The sequence below is a fragment of the Pleurodeles waltl genome, chromosome 6, assembly GCF_031143425.1.
Source record: "Pleurodeles waltl isolate 20211129_DDA chromosome 6, aPleWal1.hap1.20221129, whole genome shotgun sequence".
Taxonomy (NCBI): domain Eukaryota; kingdom Metazoa; phylum Chordata; class Amphibia; order Caudata; family Salamandridae; genus Pleurodeles; species Pleurodeles waltl.
Window position 1 is genome coordinate 203,610,350 of NC_090445.1, and position 19,978 is coordinate 203,630,327.

At 43.3% G+C, this 19,978-nt stretch overlaps 1 protein-coding gene across 1 annotated transcript in view; it reads right to left on the reverse strand.

Moving 5' to 3' along the window:
* Window positions 1-7,501: 7,501 nt before the first annotated feature.
* The window catches only part of PPP1R9B (protein phosphatase 1 regulatory subunit 9B), a 228,652-nt gene continuing 216,175 nt past the window's right edge, over window positions 7,502-19,978 (reverse strand). Inside the window, exons 9-10 of the mRNA XM_069237821.1 lie at window positions 18,288-18,384; window positions 7,502-17,136 (exon numbers count right to left, since the gene is read on the reverse strand). Of these exons, the coding sequence (XP_069093922.1) occupies window positions 17,083-17,136; window positions 18,288-18,384 (151 nt within the window). The 3' untranslated portion in view covers window positions 7,502-17,082. The remainder of the gene's footprint in view (window positions 17,137-18,287; window positions 18,385-19,978) is intronic.

Below are 19,978 nucleotides of genomic sequence, written 5' to 3' on the forward strand. Positions count from 1 at the left end.
GGAGATTTCCCACCAGAAACCAGGTACTCTGTGCTTGAAAGACACTTTATTGCTTTTTAAAGACTTAAAGACTCTTAATATCACTTTTCAGTGATATCTTTACAAATTCGTATTGCAACTTTGATCGTTTTGACCTACAATTATCCAGATAAATATTCTATATTTTTCTAAACACTGTGTGGTGTATTTTTGTGGTGTTATACTATGGTGTTGTATGATTTATTGCACAAATGCTTTACACATTGCCTTCTAAGTTAAGCCTGACTGCTCGTGCCAAGCTACCGGAGGGTGAGCACAGGCTGATTTTGGATTGTGTGTGACTTACCCTGACTAGAGTGAGGGTTCTTGCTTGGACAGAGGACAACCTATCTGCCAACCAAAAACCCCATTTCTAACAAACATATAAATATATATATATATATACACACACACACATATATATATTTTATCACCTGCTGATGGTCGGCAGTAGGTAGTTATAGCTAGTAGCATGTTTCCATAGAAAAAACGTTTTTTGACTTGCCTATATCTTTGGCACCATTTGACGAATCTTCATGAAATGTTTCCTAAAAAGTGTAACGGTGATTCTTGTTTCGCATGGAAAGTTTCAAGGTGATCAGTCATGCAGGTGCTAAGAAAAAGGGTAAGTTATAAAACATGAATTTCCCATGTTAATTCCGATAGGAGTTTTGAACACGACTACAGGCCGAACCACAGGACGGAATTACACTAAATTTGGCTGAAAGGTAGGTTTTGTACGCAGATTGTTTTTTGTTATTTGGTGTAAATCCATTCAGTAGTTTTTAAGATATTAAAAGGGAAATACATTTGTATATCTAGTACCTCGGATACATTTTCACGATTATCACGGCAAATTTGTGAATGCATGTGCCAACAGGAATGCTGTGATTGGCTGGCCGCAACCTGACCAGAAAGTTGTGGCCACCGTTTTAGGGAATGGGAAACGGACCCCAGCGCTGAAAAATAAAACAAAAAGTGGCATCAGGGGTCAGGGTGAAGGTACCCTGGCCCCAGGGCTGTGATATAGGGGTCTTTGAGGGTAAAAGTATGTCCTTAAAAGTATTTTTTTCGTGCTGTGCGATTTACGCGAATACATCGCCGCACTCAGCGCAGCCCCCGTGTAATGTCACGACAAATTCACGAATATCAGCAAAATATATTTTTTTAATTCACAGATTCATTCATACACTAAATCATTCACTCATAGAAACACTCAGAAACTCATGCACCCACTCACAGACCCACTCAGACACTTCCACACCCACTCACAGACCCACTCATGCACTCACAGACCCACTCAAACACTAATGCACCCACTCACATAGCCACTGAGACAGACAGACCCACTCAGAGACTCATGCATCCACTCACATACCCACTCAGAGCCTCATGCACCCACTCACAGACCCACTCAGACCCTGATGAACCCACTCACAGAATCACTCAGACCCTCACACCCCCAATCACAGACCCATTCAGAGACTTACGCAGCCACACACAGATCTACTCAAACACTGATGCACCCACTCAGACCCTCATATACCCAATCAGAGAACTACTCAGACCCTCATGTACCCACTCACAGACCCACTCAGACCCTCACTCACCCACTAACAGTCCCACTCAAACACTGATGCACTCACTCTCAGATCCACTCAGACCCTTATGCACCCACTCACAGAATCACTCTGACCCTCATGCACCCACTCACAGACCCACTCAGACCCTCATGCACCCACTCACAGACCCACTCAAACACTGACGCACCCACTCACAAAGCCACTGAGACACTGACACACTAACTCACAGACCCACTCAGAGTCTGAGTACAGTGGAGTGGGGCAGAGTGGAATGACATATAGTGGAGTGGCATACAGGCAAATTGCATACAGTGTAATAGCGTAGAGTCGAGTGGCATATAGTGAAGTGGTGCAGAGTGCCGTGGTAGTGCAGAGCGTAGAGGCGTACAGTGGGATGCCATAGAGTGCTGATGGAATGGCATGTACTGGAGTGGCATACAGTGGATTGGCATTCACTGGAGTGGGGTAGAGAGGAATCCCATACAGTCGAGGTGCATAGGGTGGAGGTGTATACAGTTGAATTGCAAACAGTGTAGAGGAGTGGAGTGGCATAGAGTGCAGTGGTGTATATTATAGAGTCATAGAGTGGTACAGCGTACAGTGTAGTGTGTACAGTGGGCTGGTGTAGAGTGTAGTGTTGTGGTTTGTTGTGCAGTGGACTGGTATACAGTAGAAAAGCATAGTGTGGAGTGGTATGGAATGGAGTCGTGTACGGCTATAGATGAAATTGGGAAGGAATGTAGAATATGGTGTGAAAAGTTATGCAAGACAGCAATTTGTGCTACCTTGAGTTTATCCAGGTTTGTCAACCAACACAGGGCCATGCACAGTGGCATTGCATTGTTTTGTAAAACTCTCTTAAGTATTGAGCTGGACATACAACACTATGCATGGTGCAAGGGTATTCAAATCCAGTAATAAATCTAAGTGTTAGCGATATACTGTGCCACAGTATACCGCAGAACTTTTGTGGTATACCATGATACATGGTGATGGGAAGGCATCAGATAATTATTCCCACTCCCTGGCTGCATTTTGGATTACGGCCTTATGCATAGGTAACTAGTAGGTTTTCTTCTTTTTTCCTACCTATTATCACTTCATTAACGTGTTAATGGGTTTAGATTTCTCTAGTTATTGTTAAAAAGTTTATGGTGTAGCACACTAGTAGTTAGTAAAATACCTGTTTTTCAACCAATTTACCTTTTTTCCTTAATTGTTTTAACTTGTGTGGTATTTTAGCTCAATTTGCGCAGTACACCACGATTTTGTAGACTTTTAAAAAAAAAATGAAAATACAATGCAATACTAGTAAAATTTAATGTACCCTACTGTCTTTTTGAAAACAAAATTAAACATATTTCTTTTTTTATAAGTACTGTGGTACATCCAAGGGCAGTATAACATTATAATTTTTTTCCCTACTCCACTTTACTTAAGGCAGCAGCGTATCTACAAATTGTCATCAAACAATTGTTTTTGTGCATGTATGTGTGTGTGTCGTATATATATATATATATATATATATATATATATATATATATATATATATATATACAGCAGCACCACTTCAATTACAAAGAGGCAACATGAATTTGTGAGCAGTAGTCCAGATATGGCACCAGTACAAAATTGGCGCACTAAAAGCAGAGGTTTCAGAAAGTGCATTAAATGTAAGGCCTGTCACCATGAGGTAGATACAACTGAGGTGACGATGCCAATCATACAAACTAAGTGGTGCCTATCACCACTGTAAACGTGATTTTGTGGTATATGTCTTGAAATGCTCTTGTCCTAAATTGTATGTGGGCAGCATAATGTTGCAGATCCACAAGAAGATTTCCAACATGTCAGAGCCATTAGAAATCGAGACATAGCTACCCAGCAGCACGCCATTTTGAAGAACACAATAGTGAGGAATCGAGTTAACATACTTTGTAATTGATTCAGTGCCCAAGAACATCAGAGGTGGCAAAAGAGAACAATAGTTAAGGAGACTTGAGTCTCGCTACATGCTCAGTTTGAAAGGCAAGTTACCAGCAGGGCTGAACACAGAAGTGGAGCTATATGTTTATCTTTAGGTCCTCTATCCCTTCCGTCTCTAGAGTAATTATGGTGACATATTTTATATTTTGGTGAAGTAGGGGAACCTGTCACAATAGGCGTTGTACCTCTCTTTTTATAATATGTAAATAATTGATGCATTGCATTTACTATTTTGATTTATTATTTGATTTGATGTTCTGAAATGTAAGCCCACTTGGGCTGAATCTCATTTGGCACTTACTTCAACAAGAAATTGTATAGGTGAAAGAAATTATGATACAACTGGATAGATTATGTGATAATATGGAGAATGATGCCTAAACAAGCATTTTTCCAAATGCACATTAAATTATGTCACAATTTTATTCAGTGTTCACATTAATTCCTTTTTTTAAATAACGCATGATTGCGGTAAGTTGAAAATCAAAGTTTAACAATTATGAGGTCGATTAGTGCTGATAGGACAAGCAATGCTATAAGCATAGTATTTTGAAGGCTGAAACACCATAAAAACAACATCCAGGATGGCATATGTGATCAAGACTGGGCAATCAACCGAAATGCATTATGAGGTGGTGAGAAACAATAAAGGATGTTATCGCACAAAGATCCCTGTTGTGTCGTAGCCTCTTTCAAATTGAAGTGGTGCTGCAGGATTTGTGGCGGGACCACTGGCGCCGCACGCCGACACACATCCTTACTTAGGAGCACCGTGCATGGCGACAAATCTGTTGATGTATATATTGTGTGTAGTATATGTGCATATATACAATATGTAATTTAGATGTTTACTTTTATATTTTGATATTTGTTAAAACTATCTCAAATATTTTGATTATATATTTTGACCAGGTCTTTAGTGTTCATGTTTTTCTTTTTCAGACCAGTAAAACTGTTTTTATATCTGGATTATGGAGTTCACACTCTGGGAATATTTGAGCAGGAATAATTCTGAGCGATGGAATCTGTTTTGCGCTCGGTTCCTATTGTTTTTAAAGGGATTTTTAAGATGTTTTTGTATTGTTGATGAGCTATCTGTTTTGATGAGTCAAATCAAAGTTCTGGATGCCTTTCTTACGATCATGTATTTAAAGTTCAATATTTATATCTATCCAATATATTCTTGTTTGGGGAGGTAGAAATAAGAGATTTGCTTCATAGGACCCTCCCTGTCTTTAATACAATTCAGATTTTCCGAATATTTAAGTTTTGAAAATCTACATTTCTTCTACATACAATGTTCCATTATATAATGGGACATTGTCACATCAGCTGTTTGTCAGATCTGAGCTGGACTCACAGGCGCCAAAGTGGAGGTGGGGTTGGGGAGTATGTTGGCACTGAAGGGAAAGTGGGAGTTTGTAGGTTGTGATTATATTTTTAGAGATTGTTTCATTTTCTGATGTGAAGGCCAAGAGGTCTTCACAGAGTTTCCAGTGAAGTGAAAGAATATAATAAATGCTTCGGCATTTTGTTTATTGCTACAGATTTCAACAGGTAGCTCGTTTGATTTAGCACCTCTAAGAATCTGTTGGTATAGTAGGCTTTCTTTGCATATTTGACCACATGATGGAAACCACAGCATGTCTCAGATTCAATTTTGTTTCTCTCTCTTTCCTTCAAGCTCGTTTTCTCAGCAGGGACTTTCTTTTGTCTCCATTCTAGGTCCTTCCTTATATGAGTTCAATCATTAAATAATACCGTCTCCAATATGTGGCTGTATCATTTAAGATAAAAAGGCCAGGAGATGCGTTATCATTGCATAATGTGCTGATTAGGATCAAACTTTGTGTAAGATGTTGTAATCTGTGTGAGTTGTTTCTTTGTGCCCCATACACCAACCAATGTAGCAGCACCCCTAATCTTTGGACAGACAGATTTAGTCCATCAAATTTGTGTTGTGGTAAGGTGAGGATTCAACCAGGAGAAGAAATTGGTTTTCAGGTTGTGTGTGTCAATGTTTTGGGAGAGAACCGGGTCCAACGTATTGTATACTGTTTGTGTGGACGTTTTCACATGTTGCTTGAATCATAATTGGTCCATATGCTTAACAAAGTAAGTTACTTGTTTGTTCTTGCCACCAACACAGAAGTTATTTTCTTCCATTATTTGAATTCCTTATTTCGGTATTTGCTTGAACTCTTTTAGCGAGCAATCACCATACTCCATCCTTTGATAGACTGTGGTTATAGAAAGTGAATTGTTCAAGCAACTAATTATTTTGTGGTTAAACTGTCCAAGGTGGTGCTGGAGTCTCCGCTGGCTTAGTGCTCTTAGGCAAGAGTTTTTGGGGGATAGTCACCGTCTGCCTCCTGGATTCTCCTTCCTGTTTTTTTGAGGGATTTCATGGTTCACCGTTAATAGCCCATTAAATATAATGAAGAACAAGTCTGAGAACCAATTGTATGTGAGGTCTATCACAGTATACATGATTAATTTATTAGAGTGTTTCGCTGCTAAGAAAATTAGCCATATTAAAGTGTTTGGCTGACTTTGCTCTGCCCTGAAGGAATGTGGTAGTTCGATATTTCTCTGCCACAGGACTGCAGATTGAGATGCCTGTCGTTTGGCCGTACAGTGGTCTCCTGGGGTGGCTTTGTTCCAATGTGAAGACAGGATATCCTTGTGCTGTCAAAGAAGACATGAGAAGGGATAGGACATAGCGCAGAGTGCTGGGATTCTTCCCACAGACCTTGGCAGACAATGGTAAATGACACAAAGACAGAAGAAAGAAGATCCATTAACAAGAATCCTATGATGTGCATGAAGGCAGAGGTGAACACATAAAAACAATCAGCAGAAGACACTGAGGAAAGGTGAGGAAGGACCATAAATCTGTAGAAAGAAAAGAATTAGATCAAAAGTGAAGAGTAAACAAAACTCTATAGAAGAACAAGAGATCAGAGATGAATGGAAGTGATGGAGGGGGAGTGAGGAATAAAAAGAATCCATGTTAGTGACTGATGTCAAAAGTGGAGAGTACCCAAAAACCCAAGAATCCATGGAATAATAAGAGGATAACAAGGTGATCAGTGACCAAGATTTAATGAAGAAAACAAAACAGGGACGCAGAGTTGAACGACAGCAAGGACCCATATTGGTACATGAGGACATAGAGACGAGAAATAACCACACATCCATATGAGAGTATGAGGACAGAAATGAGGAATTACCAACAATCAAGGAGTCAATGGAATAGGAGAACAGAGAGGTGAGGAGTGAACAAGAGTCAATGAAACACCACAGGGACAGAGAGGTGAAGGATGAACAAGGACTCATATAGGTACATGAGGACAGAGAGGTGAGGATTGAGCACAGATCTATGTAAGAGTATGATCACAGAGATAAAGGGTGACCCAAAACTCAACAAACCACAGAAGAACAGGAGGACAGAGAGGTGAGGAATGACCACAACAGAGATGATCTCTCGTCATTGAATAGCACGAGGTCCGAGATGAGAAGTGAATGATAATCTATGAAAGACCAACAGAAAAGAGAAATGGCAAAGTGCTGAATGAGACTAAAAATGTAGATGTGAGGAAGGACCAATGTGTACGGAAGAGCATGAGGGCAAAGTGGAGAAATGCAATTTCTATGACCATGAAGACTGCAAGAGGAATTAAAATGAAGCCATGGATGTGGAAAGATGTGGAAAAGAAAAAACATTGAGAAATTCTTAGAAATCTTTGGACGAGTACAACGACTGTGTTAAGACCATGGAAGAGATTTGGGGTGTGACCCTGGTTATGGGGAAGGCATGAAAATAAGCATGAAAGAATGTATGTGAAGTAAAATATCTGAAGAGAAGAAAACTGGGTAATGCAATAAATAATAACAGGAGGTCCATACACTGGTCACCATAAATGGACTTTTTATTAGGCCTTCTGTACAACAAACATGTTTCTTATTGACTGAAAATGACAATTTAATGAAGATTATCCCATTCACCCCATGGCTATACATCCTGCAGATGTGAACCTCATCTTTAGTTGTGAGGCAGCGGGGTAGTACTCCAAAAGGATTAAAGGTGGCATTACCAGTCTCTTCTACCACACACTCAAACCAGGGTCTGCATCACAAACACCACCCCACCCCACCCCACCCCCACACCCAATGTTTTTCTCTCCAACAAACATGTTCAGATGCCTTCACACCCAGCTCTTTCATACAAGAATAAATAACAAGACACAAAGGAAATTGAAATACTGAAGAAATCAACAACCAAGTTTGGCACAATGTGGGGAATCAAATCAGAACATGGCACAACTAATGCCAAGAGGGACTGGTGTCTGCAGTGGACTGTACTTTCATCAGTCAGGGAGAATCCTCAGAGAGGCAAGGTTTGTGCAACTATTTCTACCATTTGCACAGTCACTGCATAGAGAAGCTCGGCATATGCAACCATTTTGCCATCCAAATATGATGACTGCCCAGGGAGGCAAGGTGTATTCAACTGTTTCGACAATCTGGACAGCCTGTGCCCAAAGAAGATGGAAATGTGCAAGCTTTGCTTCACAGAGAGTCAAGATGTGTGCAACTATTTCTACCTTCTGCACCAGTTGATTGTACAGAGAAACTACATGTGTGCAACACTTTTAATGACTGAGTAGGATGACTATCCAGCGAGGCAAGGTAAGAACAACTGGTTCTAGCTTCTAAACATAAAAAGTACACTGAGGGCAAGATGCGTGTGCGCCTAGGTCTACTATCCGAACATCTCCACTACCCACACTGCGTGCAACCATTTCTGTCAAATTCCCAGACAGTCAAGGTCAAAGAAACCATTTCTACCCTCTGCTCAGACGAGCTACGTTTGTGCAACTGTTTCTACCATCTACAAGGGGCAACTTCCCTGCGAGGCTGGGTTTGAGGCCTTTTCCTTCACCTACAGAGGACGAACGTACAGATGTGTGCAAATGTTTCCATCCACTGTGAAGGCCAAAAACACAAATCAGTCTTGGTGAAATCATTTGTGCTACACGGTAAAATACCCAGAAAGGCAAGATGAGTACAACTGTTTGTACCATTTGTATTCACTGGGCAAAAGCTCAGAGAGTCAAGACATGTGCAGCCAGACAATATGTGCAGCCCGTCTTTTTGATTTCACAGGGGGTTGGTAAAGATACCAAACCAGGTCCTTAGCAACTCTGTATCCCAAGGAGTCTTCCCAAAATCAAGGAAGTCGGCAGTACCAAATCCACCTCTCAAGGTTTTCTTTCATTATGATGATCTTAATATTTTCTGTCTGATTGACTTTCTACCATTCCTGGGTAAACTACTGGAGAAACTGACCTTCGGCCAGCTGCAAAACTTTGCAGTAGAAAGCTGCATTTTTTTACATGTAGGCTTTCAGACCATGCATGTAGGCTTTTTGTTGACGGTGGTGTTGGGGTTTGGATTCTGTTAGGTCTGTCAGCAGCCTTCAACATAATGACATGACATCGTACTTGAAACCCTCACAAAACTGAGTTTTCCGATATTAACTTTATATGGATCAACTACTTTGTGTTTGCTTGAGCTCAGGATGTAGCATTATCTCCTTTCTCATCCAAAGACAAAATTATGAGCTGTGGTTACTGCAGGGATCTATTCTGCCCCCGTTCTTGTTCAATTGCTGTATGTGGTACCTCGCATCTCCACTCCATTAGGCAGGGGTTGCTTCTACATTGATACAGATACCACCCAGCTCATTTTAGGATTCTCCAATTTAGCTCCTACTAGATCTCTACACCAAATTAAATTCATCATGGCAAGCTGCTGATCTACATTTCACTTATTGATGTCAATAAACTTCTTAAACTTAGAGCAGCCATGACAGGCAACCTAATCACCTTCATCCGATAGGAAGTGGTTTGCAGCCTTATTAACTCCAAAATGACCTTAGAATCCCAGGTTGCAAGAGCAGCCACCACCTGCTTTGCTGAACTTCACACCCTGAAAAGAATTATACACATCTTGGCAGAATCGTACACACACTCCTACTGTGTACTCAGTTATTCAGTCAAGATTAGACTATGTAAATTCGATTTACCTGGCTGCTCTACAGAAACATCTCCACCAGCTCCAATTTTTCCTGAATGCAGTGGCCCTTGTGGTCTCAGCCACGCCTAGATGGGTTTACATAACTCCTTTCTTGAGGTCTGTTCTAGTGGCTGCCCATCAGTTTCAGAATCATAATCGAAGGACTGGCTATTGTCTACACTGTGATAAAAAGCTATTCGCTTGATGTACTAAGGAGTAAAGTTTCTCCTCAGTACACTCCTCATTCATAGCGCTCCTCTAGCTCACTTTTGCTGGCAGTTCCAAAGGCAAGAAAGTGTCTCTAATGTAAATTGGTCATTCTCGTTAGCTGCCGCCAAGCTGCGTTGCTACCTTATAATCAGGAACACTGGAATGATACGATTGTGCAGCACTGGCGTTTACTGACAAATTATCGATTTGCAGCATCTGCCACATAATCCATCATCTGCTACATGAGCTGCAGATTTAAACACAAAAGTTTGTTTCTAGCAGAAATAGGTCAAAAGTTACTAAAAATGAAGCTAAAGGCAATGGAAGGCCTTTCGCAAAGGTTGACTGGTCACCTTTCTGTTGGCTACAGCTGTATTTGGTTATCAGACTGGTACTACTGTGGTGAAACGTTTGCCCAGGTGGTGTGACCATGTGGAATGGCAAAGTAGTGTGGTAATGCTATCACAAAATGTGCCACGTCATGATGTATAAGTTGTCTTTTCCTGCTGTGTAACTTAGTAAACCTTCTGCATAATGTCGTCCTCTCCTGCTGCATGAATCCAGTGGCCGTGATTATAATCTACAAACTGTAACAAGTCATCCTAAAAACGTGGCTGTTTAATATTCAGTCCACCCACTGAAGATGTTGACATTGGTCTTAGTTTGGTCTGTGTTATTGCTTGGCTCAGATTCTCTGAGTGCAGGAGCTCAATAATTTATATAATCCAACAAAGACAGTAGGGGTGTGCCACCAATCATAGAGTCTGCACAGATCAATTTCCCAGATTCGTACAATACTCCATCTGTACAGGGCGTACTCAATAAGGCCACTGGCAGAGAACGCAGGACTGGAGAGTGAAGATGGCTGCCACCGTGTCTACAAGGTTGCTGTGTGCGGAAGGCCAGAGCAGACAAGCTGGTTTGTCCCATTCTGTCACCAGCAGAGTGAGGTGCATAAGTGCAAACATGTATATGCAAATGCCCATCATGCCAAGTTCCCAGGCCCACGTTATTGGATTGCACTTCAGTCCTGTTGCTCAACGTCCATTTCATTAGTGTGTGGTTGCAGACTGGCTTCACTGAAAGAATAAGAGGCGTTTGTACTCTCAAAGTTCCTCAGAGGGAACTGAAGGTGTGGCTGAGAGCGGTCAAACCCTTCACATCATCTGCCCTTTCCATTGTCTTTTCCAGTAGCACAGACACAAGCAACACGATGCCAGGCTTAACCCAGCTCTCTCACCAATGTTACACAGCTATGCATTTCCCAGGTCATTATAAGCCAGTGTTGTGTGGACGATGGTAGTCACAGGCTAGTTTAGGCAGTAAAAAAGTGCTACTCAAAGAAATGTCTTGAGGTTAAGATTAATTTCCATCCATAACTCATTGGCCCATATTTATACTTTTTGACGCTAAACTGCGCTAACGCAGTTTAGCGTCAAAAAATTTAGCGCCGTCTAACGCCATTCCGAAGCGCCATGCGGGCGCCATATTTATGGAATGGCGTTAGCCGGCGCAAGCAGACCGGCGCTGCCTGGTGTGCGTGGAAAAAAAACACGTAGACCAGGCAGCGCCGGCGTAGGGGGAAAATGGCGCTAGGGCGTCTTAAAATGGCGCAAGTCGGGTTGACGCTAAAAAATCGTCTTAACCCGATTTGCGCCATTTTTTCGACGCCCAGACGCCATTTAAATGACTCCTGTCTTAGTAAAGACAGGAGTCATGCCCCCTTGCCCAATGGCCATGCCCAGGGGACTTATGTCCCCTGGGCATGGTCATTGGGCATAGTGGCATGTAGGGGGGCACAAATAAGGCCCCCCTATGCCACCCAAAAAAAATTGAAAAATATAAAAAATTATACTTACGTGAACTTACCTGAATGTCCCTGGGGTGGGTCCCTCCATCCTTGGGTGTCCTCCTGGGGTGGGCAGGGGTGGTCCCTGGGGGCAGGGGAGGGCACCTGTGGGCTCATTTTGAGCCCACAGGCCCCTTAACGCCTACCCTGACCCAGGCGTTAAAAAGTGGCGCAAATGCGGGGTTTTTTGACCCGCCACCTCCCGGGCGTGATTTTTGCCCGGGAGTATAAATACGACGCATTTGCGTCGCCGTCATTTTTTTAGACGGGAACGCCTTCCTTGCATCTCATTAACGCAAGGAAGGCGTTCACGCTAAAAAATTACGCTCTTTGCCCATACTTTGGCGCTAGACGCGTCTAACGCCAAAGTATAAATATGGCGTTAGTTTTGCGCCGAATTTGCGTCGAAAAAAACGACGCTAATTCGGCGCAAACGGAGTATAAATACGGGCCATTGTGCGTTCACATGGGCCTTGATTAAGTGGCCAGGATAGGCTCAGTCGAGGGTTCTTTGCTGAGACACAAGCAACAAGCGTCACCTCACCGCTGAGGCCGGGCATGCGTAAAAAATAAGCGAATGGAATGCCACCCAGAGAAATTTTCTGTTGTTACTGGAAATTTATTCAAGCATTTCGTCCCATCTATCTTTTGCTGTCTAAACTGGTTTGTACTGAATTGTACGCATGTCGCCTGCATGTGTATAACACTGCATTCTGGGAGTAGTAGTTTCAGTTCACTCGCTGGACAAACTGGGAAGCAGAAGATTCCTAACCCCAGTTCATAAGTGGGACTAGAGTGGAGGGCGCCCAGCTCTCTTCCCGGCCCACATTACATTCCAGCTTAGATTCCTCTAGCCCAGACTTGGGTCTGGCCTGCAGTGATGCAAAAAGCATTGTGGTGAACGAGGCCGGCTGATCTGACTGTACATAGAGTTCACAGAAGAAAGCCACATCATATCAAAAGATTGAGACTCCTGCAGCTAAGAGAGCATGCCATCCGCATCACCACCAACACGGGTTTACCATTCTACAGAGCCCGTTGGCAGGGAAACGGGTGCACTCTTACTGCAGAGAAATGGAACCCGTAAATTTAAAACTCAAAGTACAGCAGGTGAGACTCAATCCTCAATCTTCCAAGGTTGGGCAATAAATGGACTTGCTCTTTTGTCACGTGCTTTATCAAGGCCTGATATTTCCAACTTCATGTGAATAAAGGATAGGGGTGAAGACTGCAGAGGCATTTCAGACTCTGATCTCTTAGCCAATGCCAAGAACAGGAGAACTGACTAGAGAGTATGAGAGATGGAGGACCATTCAGTACGGGTGCCTGAGGCTGACAGATGGAAACAGTTTCTGATCGGGGGATATTCTGTGTGCCTCTTGTGCATGTGTCTGGTGCACTTACAGCCAACAAACTACTCGCCAGGTCACCCGGAACTGAACATGCACTGGTAAGAAAAGAGCTACCCTTGGATCTTTCGCCGGCATCAGCATCGTCAGCGCAGAGATCATCAAAACAGATCTTCCGCCTTTGAGACAACTCTCAGAGCAAAACATCAAGACGTGTGCGAGATGAAGCAAACAGATATGCAAATGAAAATACTTCTAATACTGTGAGGTGTACCAGGCAAAGCTGTCATCAACAAGATGGCCGCTTGCCCTTGGGCACGTGCAGGTTCATAGAATGCATTCCTATCATAGTCGTCTTCATGGTCATTTGTGAGGAACGCCTAGGGTATGTGGAAAGTTAAAACTTGGAGTAGTGAGCAACTGGCGTTGGTCCCTCCCCAGTGAAAAACAAAAAGGAATATGCTTATTGGCTCCCTCGGATACATATATCTGACCTGCCGTCCTGCATTCTGTCACAGAACTGACTTTAACCATTCTACATCCATTTATATTGAGGTCTACAGACATGAACACTTCCAAAAAACTCATAACCTAAGGAGTGCACTAAAACCCCATTTATAAAACTTAGACCTTTTAAACATACTACCAAGTCTGCTTCTCACAATACGGAGACTGATAGTGTAGTTTTTGCTAGGATGACTCTCTTCCTAAGCGCCCCTGATTTTGTCAGTTAAGCAAAAATAAGGGCAATGAGATAAAATGCTTTTGCCAAGATCATGCAACATGGTGAGGTAAAGAAAGGAAGTTTAGCTCTACTGTTTCCAGAGTAAATATCATGGAGGGTGGACCACGTTGCGTCATCCTTCACAAGTGAACAGCACAGGGGACAAATTATGGCTGGCAGTCTAAAAAATGTTCTCAAGGAAATCAGAGTATATGCTGTCCCTCAGCAGAAGGTGGCTACTTTTGAACCAGAGCTCAAGCCTACGAGTCTGAACGGACATGGGCACTTCAATGTGCTGAACTGTGTCCTCACTTCATCTAATGCATAATTATTTTATGGAGCAAATGCCGATGTAATACTGCCATACCTTTGAGAAACTGATGTAACACTGCCATACCTTTGAGAAACTGATGTAATACTGCCATACCTTTGAGAAACTGATGTAACAATGCCATACATTTGAGAAACTATAATACTGCTATACCTTCGAGAAACTGCCAAGGCAAAAACACTTCCTCAAAAGGGGCATTTTGTATGGAATATTCAGACATACTAGGAGGAGGGAGACAGACATATTCAAGGTTTTCTCATACTCCTGGATGTAATTTATAAATATCATCACTGATGATAAAACAGACTCTACAGCTGTCCTCAGTCAGGGAAGAGAGCAGGATGGGTGGAAGGGGCGAAGAAGGGCAGAAGGAAATGGAGGCTCACGAGAGTCCTTGATAAAGGAGGCAATGGGCCGATGGAGGAAGAGAAAGAAGTAAGGAGCTACCCGATGAAGGCAGATACAATAAAAAACAAAGAAGTTCTCATGGCTCAACTGAGGGAGGGCAGAAGGAGTGATGGAGAGATTTTTGTTGCCTTCAAATGTTTTTAATACAGTGCTTAATTTTCAGGATATTCGCTAGCCCTGAGAAAACCCTGCAGAATGCGAAACAAAACATATTGATCTGAGGTGAGCACCATACTGCGCTAGGGGGTGGCGCATACCTAGCCAAAAAAGTACATTTGTAAAACATAACATTCAGAAGTAAGACTTGGTAAAGTACTAGTTGGCCTGTTTCAAAACAGTCCAATATTTGTATACGATGAAATGGAGGCAAGTTAATTAACCCAGGATAACACCGTGGGAGCAAGCGAGGGGAGTCGCGATTAGAGCTTCGGCCACCTGACCCACACCGTGCAACTTGACCAATAGTCCATACGCAAGTACGCTGCTAGAAGCTAGAGGCAAATAAGACCACTGCGAAATGCAGAAAAGACAACACCACGCAGGAGATAAACCCCTAAAAACACCTAAGAGTTTGAAAATGGTTAAGAATATGAATATATTATGCCTTTATTCTAGACCTTTTGCACATATGTTTTGCTCTCATGTGATTTGTCCCTAAGTTGATGTATGTGGCAGAGCCGGGGGTGGTAAGGTACACGGAATTCAAAGAAAAAACGCGAAGCGCCACTTATGTTTTGAGATACTATCAATGGAGAAAGTGCACAATTCGGTTTCCCAAGAATAAAGGCTTTTAAATAAGTCCATAAGGGCAGATGTGCCAGCAAAGGCTCTAAAATGGCCACACTTACTTCAAGGAAGATATAGTCACAATACAAACGGGCTGTGTCGATTTACTCTAACACAGTTGTTTCCCTTTTTACCCTGTGCGATACTGCTGCTTCAAAAATACCTTGAATTTAAATAGACCAGTCTTCCCACCTCCTCTCCTTCAATACTCACTCCATCCATTCTCTGCCCGCAACAAGCGCTGGGTGCTGTGCCTTTCTCAGACATGCACCATCCAAAGACGGTTTTGCATCTTTTGCGAATATTGGTCCCAACACATGCATCACCTGGAAGCACACATCTAGAGCTCACAGGAAGCACACCTCCAGACTACACTGCATGAAGGGTGTGAGGCTGGAGTATCAATGGGTCACATTATTGTGACCAGAACATTGAGGACCAAAATACTGACAGGTACGTATGTACAGATTTTATACAACTAACTTCACATCTATGTACCTTCATGACATCTATCTTCCAAGGTGCGCAGATGAGGAGTTACGAGTAATACATCTATACCTTCCTCTATGCACCTACCGCCCTAGTATTTTGCTAATTATTATTTTGAACATGAGATTGTAGCCACTCGATATTCCTTCCGTGACATTCCAGACTCCAACCCACAAGAAGCACATCTGGAGGAAACCAGTGGCCCAGCTATGCTTGCCCCATTCACCAGAAAGTCACCTGAACAAAAACTCATACCACCACCTTCTTTTAAAGTGCATCCTTGCCCCTCTGACCACTCCTTACTGTCCATGTCCTCTCGCAGCAGTCCTTGTCTCCTCTTGGCACTCGTTTACTCTTCGCATCTGCCTTGTCACAACTCATTTGTCCTTGTCCCATCTCGGCTGCCACTGTCCCCCGTCAGCATTAAACCCCCAAACGTTCTTGATGCCACGAGTCAAACACAACCCTTCCCCACACAGGTCATTGTAAAGAGGCTGGTTCTGCAGTGCATGGAAGCTAGTCAGCACTCCCTCTCGCCGGGCGCTCTGGCACCCCAACGGAAAAACACAGCCTGGTTCTAAGAGGCGCTTCGTTCACAGCTGAGACTTAGAACCCTATCCAATACTGGTCCATCCTGGGCTAACAACGGACATTGTCCACCATCACGGACATCAAAAAAACACTGAAAGATACAATCGTATGGGCCAAAGAATATATAAAAAAGGAATACCCCCCTCCCAAGTCTATCGCGCACCTGCCTCTCCAGCCCTGCAAACTCAAAACAACATGTTTGTGATGCCAGCTGCAAGAAGGCATGGTTGAGGCTTCACCTGCCCGCCTCAAGAAGGTGCCTGCGCTCACAGTCCCAAGGAGGGAAAAGCCCACAACAATCCCCATCTCTGCACGGGCCTCACGAGGCCCTGGTCAAAGTCCATGTGGGAGTGAAGGAGGTTGATTACCAGAAGATCACTGCCTCATCCGACCCCCCCAAACTACTCAGGAAAAGTAAGAATTGTGTAAGACCCCCCCATCCCCACCCAAGTCCCGCATCAACGGAACAACTGTAGTCCATGGAGCTTCCACGTGACCACTGTCCGTCACCATTAATCCTTCAAAGATACGCGAAACCCTCCACTCCTGCCAGTCCTTGCTCCACCCGCAGTCTGGGAGGGAAGACTTGTCGAACAATGCAATTCTGTTATGAGTTGTTAGTTGTGTTTCTCGGGGGTGAAAGTGAAGTTCATTTCGCCTCCAGCATTCCCACCCCACTAGGTTGGCGTGGAAGTCTTCAAGGTGCACAGCTTGCCCTCAAGCTCAGCTATCTGAAAGAGAGGCAAAGAGGGGTGGGTGAAGAAAGATTTAGGTAGCATACGAGGAAATGACATCCCCAAGCACTTGTGTGCTGCCCCCTTGACTGGCTGGATCAATAAAATGTTCTCTAACGTGGTGCTTGGACATAGAAGACAATTTATAGCTTGACGGGGCAGAGCAAAGACATTATGAACTGACTAAATATCCAACAGAACATGAGTAGGAAATGAGAAAACGAACACACTGTAAGCTGGACTTTACCCAGTATCCATAAACAGAAAATATATTTACAGAAATTCTTTATTATTCACATGCAGGAAATGCGGATAGTCAATAAAGCTGAACTACATTCATAGGCGAACTATCAGTTGCATCTGTCAGGCTAAAGAATGGTACACCTTCAGGTTGAGTGGCAGCAGCAAGTCGCGTGGCTGGGGCTGGACGGCGCAGAATTTTAAAAAAGTAATAATAATAAATAAAAAAACACATCCGCTTTGCTGCTGCAGGCACAGTCTCCCAGCCTGCTCTGCGCCAATCCTGATGCTGCTCAAAGCAGCTGGGGCGCTCCCAGGCAGACTGGGAGCCAGCGCAGGCTCTCTCCAGCCCAGCAACCGTGTTGCTGGGCTGGAGAGAGCCCTGTGCGCATGTGTGTTTGGCCAGCCCGAGACGGCCGGCCAAACACACATGCGCTCTGAGGGGAGTGCACAGTGCACTCCCCTCAGCTCGTCACCCCCAATGCTCGCCCCTTTTACATGGAAAAGATAATAAACAGAGTTCATTATCCTTTCCATGTAAAAGGATTTGCAGCGGTTGCTGCTGGCTGGGGCGTCGCTCCTCCGTCCATACGGAGGAGCCGGACCTTATGAGTGGCCAGTCTCATTTCTCCTTTGTAGGGATAGCTGTGACTGAGTGTCAAGAAACGTCACATATATAAAGGCTTTCAGATTTGATTATTCACAGCCTTCCTTAGTATCGTTATTGTCAGTTATGGTTTATCTTCAACCAAAAACTGGTATTGGGGATTCTCAGACTGAAAAGGAGAACATGACCATGCATGTCACTACTGAGACCTGTCTGGAGAATACTCTGTTCCGACACACAAGTCATATCTCCTTCCACGCCCCCACAATCATTCAAAATGGAAGGAATTGCCATGGCTCACCTTCTCCTGGAGTTTATCAATTTCCTCCTTGTGGGCTGCTTCAGCTTCTTCTAGGACACGCCGCTGGGATGTTTCCTTCTTCAGGAACTCAATCTCCCTATAAAGTAAAGCAGCAATCAAGATGCAGCAAGTGGTCAGCAGCTTCCCCCTTCCCCCGGGAGCACAGTATAGGACACAGTTTCCACTCGTTGTCGCTAAAAAGTCCTCTGTTAGATTAGTCACATATGAGGATGCCAATATTAATTATCTTTTTTTTGTGGATGTGTTACACTCTTCTAAAACAAGACAGGTTCTGACAGGACAAGACGCGACACAATTCAGAATGCACCAATAAGATTAATATGGCATTCAGAGGGTCACTGGAGTCCACTCCTCTTTAAATAAAAGGTAGCGCTTGGTGGTCCACAGAGTTCAGTACTAAGTCCTAAATGCAACACATGCATGGTACTCCGAATATCTCCACAGCCGATTCCCCAGTCTACAGATGGGCGGAATGACTTCCATTACACTGGAGCAGTGGAATGGGTCAATGTTTCACCATCCCTGGAGCTCCAGAATGGGTTGATGTTTATCCATCAATCAGGATTCAGCCTCCATGGCCACTCCAGATTCCCTACACAAAGCACAATTCGCGCAAGCTCTTTTGTTACGGGCTATGTGGTTTGTCAACAGCGACTGACCAAAATATTTCAGGATTGTTTATGACTCACCCATAGAGATTGGTTGGAGGCCTGAAACAGTTAAATATTTTTACAAGTGATTGCCTTACATCAAGAAGGATAAAAGCAGAATGTATTGCATGCTGCTCAGAAGGAAGAATTGCATCCCTGCGGGGATTTTGCCTCTTCCACTTAACGGGGAAACATTTTGCCCACTCTAAACCAGCTTTATGCTTTCTTTTCTCTCTCTGCCCTTGACATACAAGCCCAGACCTTTGTAATTTTGACTTGATTAAGATTTCTTACTCTTATTGAAGGAAATATAAAAGTTAAAGCACCTTCTTGGCAGAATGTGAGCTTTTTTACATCTTTGCCAATTCATGCATATGATCAGAAAAGCCACCTTTGCGTCGAGGCTCCCTTTTTGGCCAAAGTTAAAATAACCTGATTGACTCATAGATAATAGATTTTGAATGGAAACTGTGTTTAAGCTCAGAAGAAAAATTGTTTCGCTGCAACAGTGCCACCAAAGGTGAAAGAGCAAGAACACCAGAGAGTAGGTATTATGGATGACTGGACTATGTAATTTTCCTAAACTAGTGATTATATTGTAAAATGATTTGACAGAAACACAAGAACACATACATATTACATCTTGAAATCCCTTAGCAACTTTTTTGATGGCTTGACTATTCCTCTTTCTCCACGTTGTTCCTGGGTAGCTCGATTATACATTGGAAAGAGCGCAGGTATGCTTCGGCAAAAGGAGGATGACTATCTCTGATAAAATTTGATCAACGCTATTTCTAATTAAATGTGCCAAGATGTGGTTCTTAAATGTACAGTGCCAAAGTACTCAAGCTGCACCTCACAGATGCAGATGGTACCAGACAAGGCTGAAATATGTTCGGGGTTTTCTGTATTCCTTGGCAGACTGGACCTGGCCTAGCAGTACTGCATTGTTTTGGAGCAGGCGGCAGAGCAATTCCCACCTGGTATGTCCTGTTCTGTAGTATCACAGATGAGAAAGGA